Source organism: Apus apus, chromosome 1, assembly GCF_020740795.1.
Source record: "Apus apus isolate bApuApu2 chromosome 1, bApuApu2.pri.cur, whole genome shotgun sequence".
NCBI classification, from domain to species: domain Eukaryota; kingdom Metazoa; phylum Chordata; class Aves; order Apodiformes; family Apodidae; genus Apus; species Apus apus.
The window spans coordinates 152978771-152993977 of record NC_067282.1 but is presented as its reverse complement, the minus strand read 5'-3'; the positions used below and the strand labels follow the sequence as shown (position 1 = coordinate 152993977).

General features: G+C 42.7%; 1 protein-coding gene across 6 annotated transcripts in view; it reads right to left on the bottom strand.

Moving 5' to 3' along the window:
* The window catches only part of CACNA1I (calcium voltage-gated channel subunit alpha1 I), a 181589-nt gene that overhangs the window by 88177 nt on the left and 78205 nt on the right, over positions 1-15207 (bottom strand). For 5 of the 6 annotated variants that reach the window (XM_051627380.1, XM_051627391.1, XM_051627420.1 and 2 more), the window contains one exon: positions 11098-11231. In XM_051627380.1, coding sequence (XP_051483340.1) covers positions 11098-11231 — 134 coding nt within the window. Of the gene's footprint in view, positions 1-11097; positions 11232-12244; positions 12419-15207 lie in introns of those variants that run through there. The other variant, XM_051627400.1, reaches the window with a different exon arrangement.

The window sequence follows — 15207 nt, the reverse complement described above, 5'->3', positions numbered from 1 at the left end:
TGCCCTTCAAAAAACGTCTTCATGGATGCTCTGGCTCTCAGGTAGCCGGTTATTTGGACCTGATATTTTCCTATATGGATATGGGCTGCTTCATGGTGCAGGAGACACAGGGCTCCTGGGAGATCTCAGCACTGAACCCACTATCAGCTCGTTTGATATATACTTGGAAGAGCAAGTTGTGCAGGCATTTGCACATTTTGCTGTTTGGTGCCTCTGGGACCAGGCTTCAAAATGTACCCTAAGTAGGTGGCCTGAACCCCTTTCAACACCTACCATAGAAACAATGGAATAACATCATATGGGATGTGGCCAGACATTACACAGTAGACCTCTAAATTGCTCTGCAAACCACAGTGTACTCAGCTAAGTAGTCCCACTTATCTCTCTTTAAATTAGAGCTCATCACGCTCCAAAAAGATAACTCTCTGATGACATAAAAGCTGAAAGCTAGAAGAAAAAAAAATAAATCCCTTCCTAGTAAAACAAGGATTAGAAAAATTACATCCTTTTTTTTGCCCCTTTATAAAAAAATATAATAATTAGAGATGTTACAATTCTGTTAGTAAAAAGTAAGACATTTCTCTTAGTGGAGTGATAGATCAATTAGTAATCACACAGTCAGCTCCAGAGCTATGATGCTTCATATTCTTAAAAAAAAATAACCTGCAACTGGTCCCCCTCACAAGTGTGAAACTTTTTTACTTTTTTGGGTTTTTTTAATTGCACTTCAAGCAAAATCTTACTGAAAGCTTCCAGAGCCTGTGAGACAGGTCCCTCACTGCCATGAATGTAATTATTTCACACCCCTGAACACTCAGATTTCTCTCCAAACTCTGTACTAAGAGAAAACATCAGAGTTTCCTAATAGTTTTGGAGACATGATAGGAAATGACATAAGCAGGGTTTCACACTGTGATTAAAAAAAAGCCAGAGGGACTCACCAAGCTCTGATGACTGAAGATGAGCGACAGGGCCTCACTTTTGAAAACTAGGAGTCTGAGCACAGGCTATGAGCCCTGTATTTCATTGCTTAGTAGAAACAAAATAGCAAAAGAGAACGGTGTCTGCATTTAGGTTCTGCAAACTTGCTTTTGTTGCCTTTTTCTTTTTTCTTTAAGTAAAGCTAAGTATTAATATGGTAGGGAATTAGCTTTTAAGGAGGCAAAAAATCAGAGGCAATAATTGAAAAATACACATAACACAGAAGGTATCACTGCCTTCTTGTTTTGATTCTTCTCTGCTGTGATTCATTTCATTTTGATGACTCCTTTCATTTCAATATGTTGCACATCTATGGATAGTTTTACTAGGAGAAAGGAAATTAAATAATTAGTATCATTAAGGAGGAAAAAGTGAGTGCATGTTAGGGGGAGGGCTATGAATCTGGTATTTCTACTTTTGGTTAAGATGCTATTTAGCCTGCTGCTTGCTGGTTTCCATCTTTATCTGATCACTGCTTGAAACACCTAATTGCTGTATTTATTACAGTTTTATTTAACTTCCCATAATGTTATAGAAACTTTCATCCAGCACTGAAGACTAGCTAACCAGGATTTTCTAAGCATTCTGCTGTTTACACTGCTGCTAATAAGTATTTAATGGTCTGAGATTTTAAAGTCATAACTATGCAAATGTTGGCCAGGTCCCTGAAGGACCATAGTAAATTAAAAGCAAAGAGAAAGCAGAAGATTGGCAACACACTTCCCTGCCTTGCAAGATAAAAGCTAATCAGTGGGCTTCAAGCTAAGCAGCATCTTCCCTGGCAGGGCAGTGCGTGGTGCCAGTTTTGTTTCCTGGGAATGGGCAAGAATTTGAGGGGGGGGGGGGGGGTGCGGTGCTGGGGCTGATACTTCTCATGCTTCAGAGAGCTGCCAGCCCCCTTTCCTGGGCTGAAATGCAGGGGAATAATTCTGGGGCTGTAAAGTGTAAACTGGTGGCTCTCTAGTAAAGAGCAAGTTGCTGTTTGGATGTACATACACTGAGGCTGCACAGCACGGCAAGAACAGGGCTGCAAAGGGTTCAATGGCTGGATTTAAGGAGCAGCATCACTGCAGGTTTATGTAAGAAAGGATGCAACATCTAAGGAATAAGGGGAACAAGAAATCATGGACACGAGATAACTGTCAGAGAGAAAAGGTGGTACTACTACTACTACTAATCATCATCTCAGTTAATAAAAATAATCCTTTCCAGACTCCCAGTGTGGAAGCTGCATAAAGCACTCCTGAAGAAGCAACTAGCTAAAAGGCACAGCGAGTGAGAAGAAATGTTCTATTCAACCTAAAGGGCTACAGCTTTACAGAGATGCCAGAAAACCCTCTCCAAAGGCTGCATAACTACTCAGAAAGGAAAGGATGCTTTAGAAGAGAAATTAAGATATCACAGGACAGCTGTGCTGCTATACTATAAGTGAAACAGTATTTTAAAAAGCAAACCTAAGAAGGTTTTCAAACTTCCAGGACAATATTTGCCTATGATGTTGTATTTTGAAATTAATTGGTTTTTTTACCATTATATACCACAGATTACAGCCAACTTCTGAAGATGATGATATAAATATCCAGCTATTAACAACTTTCAGTTGTTATCATCTTTTAATGCTGTTTAAGATCTTTGTTGGTGACTTGGACAATGGGACCGAGTGCCCTCTCAGCAAATTTGCTGTCGACACCAACCTGTGTCATGTGGTCGACACACTGGAGGGAAAGGATGTCATCCAGAGGGACCCTGACAGGCCTGAAAGGTGGGCCAATGGGAACCTCATGAAGTTCAACAAAGCCAAGTGCAAGGTCCTGCACCTGGGCTGGGGTGGTCCCAAGCACAATTACAGACTGGGCAGAGAACAGATTGAGAACAGCCCTGAGGAGAAGGACTTGGGGGTGTTGGTGGATGAAAAGCTCAACATGAGCCAGCAATGTGCTCCTGCAGCCCAGAAAGCCATCTATGTCCTGGGCTGCATGAAAAGAATCATGGCCAGCAGGTCAAGGGAGGTGATTCACCCCCACTTCTCTGCTCTTCTGAGACCCCATCTGGTGTTACTGTGTCCAGTTCTGGAGCCCCCAATACAAGAAGGACATAGACCTGCTGAAGTGAGTCCAGAAGAGAGCCATGAAGATGACCTGAGGGCTGGAGCACCTCTGCTATGAAGGCAGGCTGAGAGAGTTGATTTTGTTCAGCCCAGAGAGGAGAAGGCTCCAGGGAGACATCATAGTGGCCTTCCAGTACCTGAAGGGGCTACAGGAAAGCTAGGGAGGTAATTTTGCAAGTGCATGTAGTGATATGACAAGGGGGAATGGTTTCAAATTGGAACAGGGTGGATTTAGATTAGATGCTAGGAATAAAATCTTTCCTGTGAGGGTGGTGAGACATTAGGAGAGTTTGCACAGAGAGAAGCCGTGGATGCTCTCTCCCTGGCAGTGTTCAAGGCCAGGTTTTTGATGGGGCTTTGAGCAAGCTGGTCTAGTGGGATGTGTCTCTGCCCATAGCAGGGGCGTTGGAACTAGATGAATTTATAGGTCCCTTCCAATCTAAACCATTCTATGAGCTGAGCTCCTTAGAGGTCCATCCTGCTCAACAGGAAAAGCAGATGATGGAGGAATCTGCTAATGAACTGCTGACCTGGCCAGCCATGTAGAGCAGGAGACTTATAGCACAAGGCTACCCCTGAAGAATCAGAAATATTAACCAGCATTTCATTAGAAGAATTAGTTTTCAGAGAACTGAGAGATAGACCAGTCAAGAGATCATTAAATGGAAGAACAAGGAGAAAGAGATCAAATTAGGAAAAAAGTTAATTCATACAGAGCCTTCATGTCAAGAACAAAACTAATCAAGACACTAAAAGATGTAAAGAGGAGAAAAACGGTTATGTCTCTACACCAGTGCCGGAGGCCTGAGTAATAAAGAGAATAGGAATTGTTCATTTTATGAGCATAAACAGAGTAAATGGCATTAAGAAAGCCTGGTGGGAAGATCTGCATGAAAGGAATATTAAAATCAATTATTTTAGCCTAACTAGGGAGGGTCAAGCGGATGGCTAGGAAGGGGGAGTAGCACATACTGTCAAAATGGCATTTTCTAGCAGGGAATCAATGACAATTTGGAAATGAATACTCATGGATTAATTCTCTGCCATATAAAGCAGAAAATTCCTCCTGGAAACTGCACCAATAGGAGTGCTGCCAGTAGATGAGGGAAGGGATAATTGCTTTTAATTTGGTAGAAAACACCTAAAATAGCATATTCAGTTTTGGGCTCTTCAATACAAGAAAGATGTTGATAAACTGGACCAAGACCAGTCGAAGGTCTCCAAGTTGCTCAGAGGATGGAGCACTGTGAAGAAAGGCTGAGGAACTGGGCCTTGGAGATCCCTTTTGGAGGGATCTAACAGCAGCTCCTTGGTACCTAGGAGGAGATCACTAAGGAGATAAAGTCAGGCTCTTCACAGTGGTGCATGGCAGGAGAACAAGACAGAACAGACATAAACTGAAGCAGAGAAAGGAGGTTCAGACTAGTTACAGAGAAAAATCAAGAGTGGGGCTAGGGCACAGAGAGGTGGTTTAATCTCTGTCAGTGTAGGTGTTCAAGATTTGCTTGGACAACTCTGAGCAACCTAACTTGAGTTTGTTGTTGACCTTCCTTTCAACAAGAAGACTGGAGATCTCAAAAAGTCCTTTAAAACCTCAGTTATCTATGATCCTATGAATGTCATTAGGTATGTCTAGTTCACACTATAAAACAGGCTGACTAGCTCTCGGTATTGATCTGTAAATAATAGGAGAAAAACCCTCCTCTTATGCAGCTGCAAGAGTTGAATTTGGGCAACATGTGTTGGGGACACCCAAAACTCCCTGTAGTTTTCCAGCATTTACAGTGATGTGCCTTAAAACTCAAAGATATTGCATTTAAGGCTGGAAGATACAGAGATTTTTCTATTAGGTGCTTTATCTTTTGTTTTGTTTTTTTTGTTCTGCTGTTTGGGTTTTTTTGTTTATTTCTTAATCACAGAACTTGAAAGCTGGACTACCTGATTACATGTACAATGTACAAATGAAGTAAGGACATGAACAGTATGAGAGATATTTGGTGGATTAGAGAAAACATATTCATGAAGCTGAAAACACACAGAAAAAGTCATGCATCAAACTGATCAGGAGAAAGATTTTAATTCATGAACTGCAAATGACAATCAAGTGGTGTTTAGGAATATTTATCAGGTATCCAAGAAGCTTGAAGAGAGACAAGAAAGCTGAATGGGCTAAATAGATGGTACAGCACAAGTGAAAGCAAAAGCAGCAATGTAACAGCAAGGGAGAAGCTGATACTAATGAATATAAATTAGGAGATGGCAATTGTAGAAAATTTGTAGAAGAATTGAACGAGCACATAAAATGGTACAAAGTTAATCACTGGAACAAGAAAACAGAATTGTCATGAACAGTGTAAAAAGGCAGAAAACTTCAATGAAAAAAAGGTCCTATGGGGAAGGTCAGATGATGTGTGTGTACCACAGATGATAATGAGCTAGTTTCAGCTCCAGCTGTGATCAAGTATTTTAGGCCATCCCTATCAAAATCGGGATATTCTACAATAAGCAGGCCTGGAAATTTTCTATCCAAGAGTTTTAAAAGAGATGACCAGAAAAGATCTGGACCAGTACTGATGATTTTTGATTAGTCTCAGACAACTGGGAAAACCTCCAAGGGCCAAAGAAATTCTGATGTTGTGCCAGTACTTTAGAAACACAGGGATCTCAATAGGCTGACTGGACTGATGCTGACCACAGTACAGTAATGAAATCACCAACATACAGCTTTGATAGGTTACAGATTAAAGGTGGATAATAAAATTAACCATGACCAATACAGGTTTAAGGAAAAACAGACATCATTAAACTAATGTGCCATAATTTCTTATGCAATTACAAGTCTGGTTCACACAATTGATTATGTTGATATGGCTGGAATGATATGAAATCATCATGACATACATTAGCTGGATAAAAACTGGCTAAGTAATAAACGTCACATACAACAGTAAGTGGGAACTCATTTGTGAGTAGATGTACTTCTGCAATGCACAATTCTTGCCACTCTGTTCTTTATTTATTTATCACAACCTAGCAAATAATAATAATCATTTTTAAAAATCACTGATGTTTTGCAGCTGAAGCATATTTTTGGGAGAACAGAAAAGAAATGAAGACAAGTCAGCGACACAGAACAGTATGCACTGCTTTGAAAATGCAAATAATATGTATTCCAGTGTGAACAAATGGAACAGCATACATCTGGGAACAAAGTATGCTGTTCCTACTTATAGGAAGGGATTTTCTGACTTCAGAAAAGGAGACAAGAGGAAAAAACCCCAACCAACTGAGTCTGGAGCCAATGGTGAAAGCAGCTGAATGATTCGACAGGAAAATGCTGTGATTGATTAAGATGGGCTACTGCAATGCTTGGCTGTACGAACTAATACATTTCAGGCTGGAATAGAGAAACAGTATTACCATTGAAGGCACTGGAACAGCTACACAAAGTACTGTGTCTTGTTGTGATGTCCACAACTTTTAAAAGCTTTTAAAAAAAACATGCAAGTATATCTTAAATTGCCAAAATATACCAGCCATGCTATTCCTCTCATTAAAGGCAAGATCAGGATGGAATTTGAGCACAGGTTATGAGATCTACATGGCAAGCTCCAGCATGATAACTGAGAGAGGCAAAGACAGGGCATTCTCTGAAGACAGACCAGTCTCTCTTCAGTCATTGGACTCCAAGAAGCAAGTAGTTAAGGAAAGATTTTGGACTTATTTTGGGCACATACTTGTGATCAGAATCATCCCCCCCAGCCACGAAGTGAAGTCTCTCCCCCTTTGCTACCGACCTATTTACACACAGAAAAAGGACATCAGAACACGTCATAGGGATGCTGCAGAAAAGGGCAGAGACAGATGTAATTCCCACCACAGACCATTAATTACAGCACTTGGCTCAGGACAGGCAGAACAACCACCCCCTTAGTGAAATTAATGTCCCCAAAGCCAGGCAGGTTACATGAATTCACTCCTTGCATGGGGACCCTCAGGACAGAGTCATGTAAAGGAACATCTCCCTACCCAGAGGGACAATGGCGGCATCTCCAACAGCTCGTGAACACAACTGCTTCACAGCACAGAGCAAGCAGGAGAAATTGCTCACTCTTCTTTTGCTAGAGAACTGCCTAGCTTAAAGTTGATGAGTGCTAGCCCAGAAATAAGCAACTCTTCTCCAAAATTCACGCATGTATAGACACTGGCTGACATTTCCAATATGATCAGTGTTTGCATTATCTCAGCTTCAAAAACACTGCAGGCTCTCAACTTTAAGTTGCCTCAGATCAAGCTCTCAAAATGCACCCATCACTGTAGGAAACAAACGATGACAGATGAGACCTAATCACAAACGCAGGGGAAGCAGGACTCCCACCAGGACAGCTGGTGAGGAGCACAAGTCTGCCAAACGTCTGGGAACCTGCAACCTCCTGTTGCCAGTAAGCAGTTGGGAACTGGAGCATAAGCTGAATCTGCAGTCCCAGTTGCTTGTGAGCAGAAGGGCATCAGCATTCTTCAATCCAAATTACCTCTCTTGGTTTTAGGAGTTCCGAGGGGGACAATGAAGGAGAGTGTTGACTTAGGACTGCTGTTTTGAGTTGTTTTTTAATCCTTTCTGAAAAAAAACATGTTGAAGGTGGTTGGGAGAGGGAGTGTGCAAGAAGGGATAAAGTTCTGGTGATGTCAGCTCGTATCACCATGGAAACTGAACATTTTTAGTGACAATAGAGTCTTCCTCCTTGAGCTGCTGGGTTGCGTGGGGAGCAGGGGCAAGCAGGGCAGGGGCACATGAGGGAATCCAGCTAACTAAAACTATGGCTTCTGGCTTCCCAAGAAGTGAGGAGAAAACTACAAATGAATGCATGAATATATGGTTTATGTAACCACAATACACAGTCTGGGGCAACAGCAGCAAATTGTCATTGTGCTCTTTGATAAAACATGCTGCCAGCCAGATGGAGGTACCTCAGTTGCCCTGGAACACCTGACAGAGAGGTCCCTTTCCTGCACTTTGCTTTTTCATCCTCGGCTTATTCTTCCAACTTCTGCTGCCTTGTTGGTGTTTATTTGGGAAGGGAGAAGGGAGGAGAAAGGGGCTGGGAAGTACAGTCCTTATCCTTGTAACTGAGTGAAACTGCACTTATTCTAGGCAGTGCATTACTTCCCAACATTTTCTTGAGAGCCAAATTTATGACCTTCCGTGCAGGAATGAAAGTCCAGGACTATGAAAAGGAGAAAGCCCTTAGAGAAAACTTATTAGCCTCTGATCAGGATCTAATTCCCTGGCATGGATAAAACATGCAAGACATAATGCAGGATGTCTTTTCTTAGTCAGAAGGTTAAAGCAGCATCTGGACCCAGAGCAAGCTGAAGCCATGATCAAGGTGTGGGACCAAGCAAGATAAAGCTTGGGGCTTAAATTTGAGGTTAAATAAAAGCCTTCACCCTGTAAGGGCAAGTTTGAGCCTTGAATTTGATTTAAACAGTGCAGACAATTTTAATGAAATTCAAAGAATAATGAATTAATAACCACAAGCTTTTATAACTCGAAATACATTATATAGTCATTAGTTCTATATAACAAAATGGAAAAATCTTTCTTTAGCAGAAGTCTTTTGAGATCAGATATTCTGAGATTACTATCATTTCAGCCTGACACCTCATGAGAACGATTGTATAGAAATCATGAAACAAATTTCTTTCAGTTTTAGACCCGAAATGAAAAATCCTCCACACTGATTATTTTATATCTTAGGAGTTGATTCTGTCTCTCCTTGGCATTGAAAGGAATTCAGATATGAACTTTTTTCCTAGTACTGCTATCAGATACACAAAAGACTCTCTTTCCTCAAATTTGTGCCAGCAATGGCGACAGAAGGAAATGGGCAGCTCAGAGAGGTTTCTGCTTTTCCTTGTGAGCTCTCCCATTGTGTGGGGGTGAGTGAGATGGGACTGAGAAGGGGCAGGGGTTTTTGCAGGTACAATTAGGGTGAGGAGATGCTTTGCAAGGAACCACTTCTCCCTTTAGCTGGGCTAGGTCTCTGTGCTGGTGTGGAAGGAAAGTAGGGCACATTCAGCAGACCCTGAACCGGGTGTCAAGGAGTCCAACAACATCTGCCCACAGGCAGCATGGGACATTAGGAAGAAATTCTTCCCCCTAGGGGTGGAGAGACACTGGCCTAGTGACTGCCCCTTCCCTGGAAGTGTTCAGGACCGGGTTGGATGGGGCTTGGAGGAACCTGATCTGATGGGAGGTGTCCCTGCCCACAGCAGGAGGGCTGGAACAAGATGATCTTTAAGGTCCCTTCTCACCCAAACCAGTCTGTGACTCTGTGGGTTCACTCTCTTCTCATTCAGGCAGCACGAATCTCACTTTTTTCCTGCACAGAGTAAGCACTTGAGGTCACTCTCATTTAGCATCTCCCCACTGATTTCTTCATGTCTCCAGACAGCACCACTCACATACCATGCCTGCAGAAACACCAGGCAGAGCAAGATCCTCAGTTCCTGAGCCTTTCCCTCACACACCAGTGACCCCATGCCCACATGCAGCAGGGCCTTCCTCCCAGCATACCATAGCACATCCCCTGTACGGAGGAGCATCATGGACCCCAGTGTCCCTCTTTCAAACTCCCCTGTTCATCCCTTTCCCCCTGAAAGGCTGCTATGGTGGGGTGTCACTTTCCCTGCATCCAGTTATCAGTCACCAGCAATTTTGCCACCAGGAGCTTGGGTTAGAACATAAACCAGTCTGGCTTTTCTCACCACATGTCAGGTGTCTTAGTATTTCCTGATGAACTCACAGTCCCCGTGCCAGGCCATTTTAAATCAGATGCTAATCACAGCATGTTCAGCCACAAGAGAGGTCTTCCTATCTCGTGTATGTTGCCTTACTTCAGAAAAAGCTACAGCTTTCATCTACCTGTCCTCCTTTCATGCACAAGCTGGCTGAGAGTCAGCCTTCAAACTTTTACAACTGAAACAAGTTTGAAAAAACTCTGCTGCCTGCAGAAGCAAACAATTATATGGCCCTCCAAAGGGAACAACTTTCAAGTCTTGCTGTAGAAGAACTGTGTCAAAAGCAAATATACAGACAGTGCTGCTCCACACCACAGGGGAAAACTCTGCAAAGCAAGCTCAAACTCACTGCTGGCTCAGTCAGTAATACATGCAGTTCCAGGTGACAGAGAATGCTGGTAATTCTTGCTGGGAGGAGGAAGAGGAAAGTGGGTGTTCCTTACTTTTATTTTTTTTTGTACTATTCCACGAGGCAATCTAACTCAAAATAGCCAAATTCAGAAAACACACACGTCCACTAGTATTAGAGATGGACATTTTGTTTTGATTAAAGAATCATAGAATGTATTGGGTTGGAAAGGACCTATAAAGGTCATCTAGTCCTACTCCCCTACAATAAAAGCAAGGATATCTCCAACTAGAACAGATTGCTCAGAGCCCCATCAAGCCTGACCTTGATTCAATAGGCAAATGTGGGTAGGCTTTCTACTTCATACATGCAGAGGGGAAATCAGAACTTCACCATAGCAACTTTGCTGTAAAAAACACTCAAACGTCAACTCATCCCAATACTGCTGTGGGTAAGGCCAGTGCAATGCAAAGACAAAAAGCCCAGAGTAACTAAAAATTACATTCCTACCTTTGAAACACTGCTGCTGGAAACAGAGAAGCAAGCTTGGTTCTCATAAAGGTTACACATCTCTTCCACTCAGACATTTTAAAAAAATAAAGTTTCTAGGCTAGCTGGTACAAATGAACACCCTCTATTGAAGTTGTGTGAGATAGGTGGCTGCACATCAGCCAGGGAACTAAGCTACCTTGTCTCCTGTTTCTTGCATAGACTGATAAACCCAACATGTCTGATGCCAGTTCAGCAGATGTACCAGAGTAGCACCAGAGTGGAAACTTTCCTCTCAGTTACATCATTTCTGTTCCATGCAAGACTTTAGCAAACATAGAATAAATAAAACCAGAAACTATCAACCTACCCAGCCATGACGATGAAGAAATCCAGCCGGTTCCAAGTATCTCCAAGGTAACATTTCTTGCCAAAGATCCCCAAGGCCACCATCTTTAAGACCATTTCCATGGCAAAGAAGATGAAGATGAAATCATCAAATACCTGTCAAACAGAACATGCCTGATAAGCATTCTCAGCCTTGGACTTCAAAACATAGAATATGAGATAAATACAAATCTCCATACATCTGAAAATGAATTAGAGACAGGGCTGGAAAAGCTTCTTCCATGCAGCCCCAGCATCACAGCTTCCTGCTGATCAAGTAAGCAAGGAATTTTTTCCTCCCCCCCTCCTATGGGTGAAACAATTGATGTAGATTCAGACTTCTCACATAGACTTGAAAGGTGTTGGCTCAGCATCAGCAGGTCCAAACCTGTCTAGGGAAGCACCATCCTTCCAAGGTCTCCCAGCAGAGATTCCTCCTCACCCTGCTGCAAATGCCCCAGCTAAGGACATACTGCAGCTTCATGCACAGCTTGGGCAGCACATACCAATCACAGATGGAGGCTTCAGGTATCTGAACATCACAGCCTCAGCTATGCTGTAGATGAACACCTTTGCATGTCACCTTCTCTTTGGGTAAATAGCAAGCACAGCTAGTGCATTCATAGACTAGATGTACCCATGGCCCTCCTTGACATGCCTTTTATTTCTTCTTCCTTTGGGAATCCTGAATGCCACATTACCTGTGGACTCAGTAATACCCTTGCTCCTCAACAGAGTAGGAAACGCATTGGGAGCTGCTATTCTCTCCTGCCTGGATGTCATAACCTTATTTATTTCTTATAACCTTAGTTATTTTTCCCTAGATTACCTCTGAGCAGTGTATCTTGTAGCTGTCTATGTCAGAAAACCCTGCTTATGCACAGGACCAGACCAGGTTAGCAATTGTTCTATATGGTATGGTCACAGGCAGACTTCATGCATTGTCTCTTTCTCATACCTCTCCCCTCCTCAGAGCGAGCTCTTGCCATTTTACAACAGGATAGCTTACTGCCAGGAACATTCTTGCCAACCTGTCTGGGAAGGTGTTGCCCACACGCTGAAGGAAAGCATGTGTGAAAATTTGTGACTTGGACTGAGGCACCATCACACCGAGAAGTAAGTCTGCTTACCTGCAAGATTTTACACCTGTCAGAAAGGCAGTCCATATCCTCACATGGCTGGTACATCCCCAGGGTGACACAGTTTAACAAAATCACCATCATGCTGACACACTCAAACCAGGTGGAAAAGAGTCAAGAAAAACTTCTGTAAAAGCATCATGGCTGAGATAATCTTGCTCTAGGCTTGGGCTGACAAAATAGGAAGATTAAGGGAAGTAACAGCTAGTAGGCAAATTTATCATATTCTTACGTTTTTCTCCCCCAGTTCCTCATTACACCACTCCTTGACTAAGCCAAAACTCTAAAAAACGGGAAAGTAGAGGCAGCACAAAGGCCTAAGGTTTATACAAGCCATAGTTAAACACATGCTCTGTCCTCTCCCATTGGTTTACTCAGCCTTCCAAATACATGGAAAAGACTGTCCATGGTGCCCTATACTCAAATGCAGCAGATATCTCTAAAATCTAGGGATCTAAATCAAAATGGACAGCTGACTCCGTGTGTGTCTAGTGATTATTGCCCTTCTAGGAAGTGGTTACGACACAAAGCTAGAAGTCTCCCTTTTGCCTTCTAAGAGAAACCTGGAGATAAAGCTGCCATATTGGAACAGGTCAATGGTCCAACTAATCTGCTATTCTGCTTCCAGCAGTGACCCATGCTGGATAAAACTCCACAATGTGCCTAATTAAGTTGTTCAGTAACTGTGGGGGGAAATTGTGTTTCTGACCCCAGCTGGTGATGTGTTTGTGCCCTAAAGCATGAGGATTGATAGTCCTTATAATTGTTTTCTCAGCTACACTGGTGTCCCTGCAGATGCTTTGCTTATTCATTTGAATCCTTTGTCGATAATCTTACTAAAATATGTGCTTCGATAATAGTTGGCAGCCGTGAGCTACACTGCCTAATTATAGTTTACATTAAAAATTGTTTCCTCCTCTTTCTTTTTAATTTGTTGCCTTTTCATTTCATCAAGTGCTACTTCATTTATATATTATAGAAGAGGGTAACAATGCTGTATTTGTGTGACCTTCTCTGTGCTCTCCACACCCTCTACCTGCCTCCTTCTCACCATCTCTTTCCTTCTGAAGAAATCTTAAGACCTGATACACACTTATCCAAGAACTCATATACAGTATTTTGGCTCTAAAAGCAGGCATGTTTCTGTGATATCTTTCCAGGTTTTGTATTGCAAAACAGTGATGTAGATATAATGAGAATGGACCTCCAACCTCTGGTAGAACACCAACCTTCTTTGGTATTTTAATAGACCCCACATAAACATATCTGCTCAGATTCTATTTTCAGAGTTTTCTTTTTTTTTTTAAATAACAGATCCAACAAATTATCCATTTAAAGTACAACCCACCCCTTTGGAGTCCCTGAAGAACTTAATCCAAAATGGTGGCTTATACCTCTGGCCACTTCTCAAAGACATTTGTCGTCTGTGGTTTGCTCTGAGCAACTCTTCTGTGCTTATTCTCTGACAGTGATTCATGACTAACCTGCACAATCTGATCTAGAAGATTATTAATTCTTTCTCTTCTCCCCCACCTGGTTTTCAGTGAGCTGCCTTCAGCTGCAAAATCAAACAAGAGCAGGGCATCAGCTCTACTGTGTCAATCATGCTATGAGGTGATTTCCAGAATGTGTTATCACTATCCCTCAGTAAGGAATCCAAAGCACAAAGTAAAGCAGATGGAGCCCAACCTCAACGTAACCTTCAAAACCCAAAGCCTTTTTTGAGAGGAATACATCAAAAGGGCATGAGTAAAATGTTTGCCCTCAGAGGTCTACATAGCACCACTTCAACTTTACACCTTTCTCTCTCTTACATGTTTCTTTAACCGCCTGATCCAAAGCCCAGGAAAGCAACTGGAGAGGTTTCCATTAGCTCCCACAGGCTTCTCAGGTAAGACTGCCATTCTCTTCCAGACTTAATCTGTTCAGCATCATCTTTGACAGAACTACAGAACAGTTGAGGTTAGGAGAGGCCTGTGGAGCTCATTTTGTCCAAACCCTCTCTGCTCAAATTAGCATCAGCTACAGGAGATTGCTCAGTGTTGCAGCCAGGTGAGTTTTGGGTACCTTCAAGGATGAAGGCACCGGAATCTCTCAGGGCAACCTGCTGCAGTGTTTGGCTATCTAAACACTGAACAAGTGTTTTCTTACATTTAAATGGGATATCCCATGTTTCAGGCTGTTTCTATTGCCTATGCCCTGTCACTGGGCACTACTGAGCAAATCTGTCTCCTTTATTCCTCTCATCAAGTATTTATACACATGGAGAAGATCCTCCTGAGCCTTCTCTTCCCCAGGCTGAGCACTTCCAGCTCTCTCAGCTTCTCCATTTTGCAGCAGGTGCTTTGACAACTACTGGAAAAGCAGGGCCAGTGAAGCCCTGACAGAAGGATCAGTGCAGAATGACAGAACAACAGTCTTTGAGGAACCAAGAGAGTTTCAGTGTGGGCTGAACCAACGGCTGCAAAAGTCCTTCTCCCTGGGCATAAGGTAAACAGGAGAGGTACTGACTGAGTCAGGTGCTTAGAACAGCCCTGGATGAAATTAATATATAAAAATTGGAAAGCAGAAATTGGTTTAAAAGCCTTATTATTGTTGTTGTTATTATTCTTCAGCAAGCACACAGAAAACACAGCATGAGCTGAGAGACACAGAGGGCAGGGAGTACTCTCTGTCTGCAGCCAAGTTCAGGCAAAGAGGCTCAAAGTCAGGGGTTTATTTCATACAGATCTACACTTTTGTGCACATGCTTCAGCAGCAGCAGCACCAGCAGTGTGTGGGTGTTCAGGATGCTCCCTTTGCTCCCCTTGCAGTACCCCCTCCCAGGGCACACAGACCAGGGCAGGGTGCCTTTGGGCAGCTGGTGAGACCTCAAAGCACAAAACTTAGCCAACTGCAATGAACACTCCCAAAAACATTGCAATTTGGGCCAGATGTACGAGGCCCTCATCATC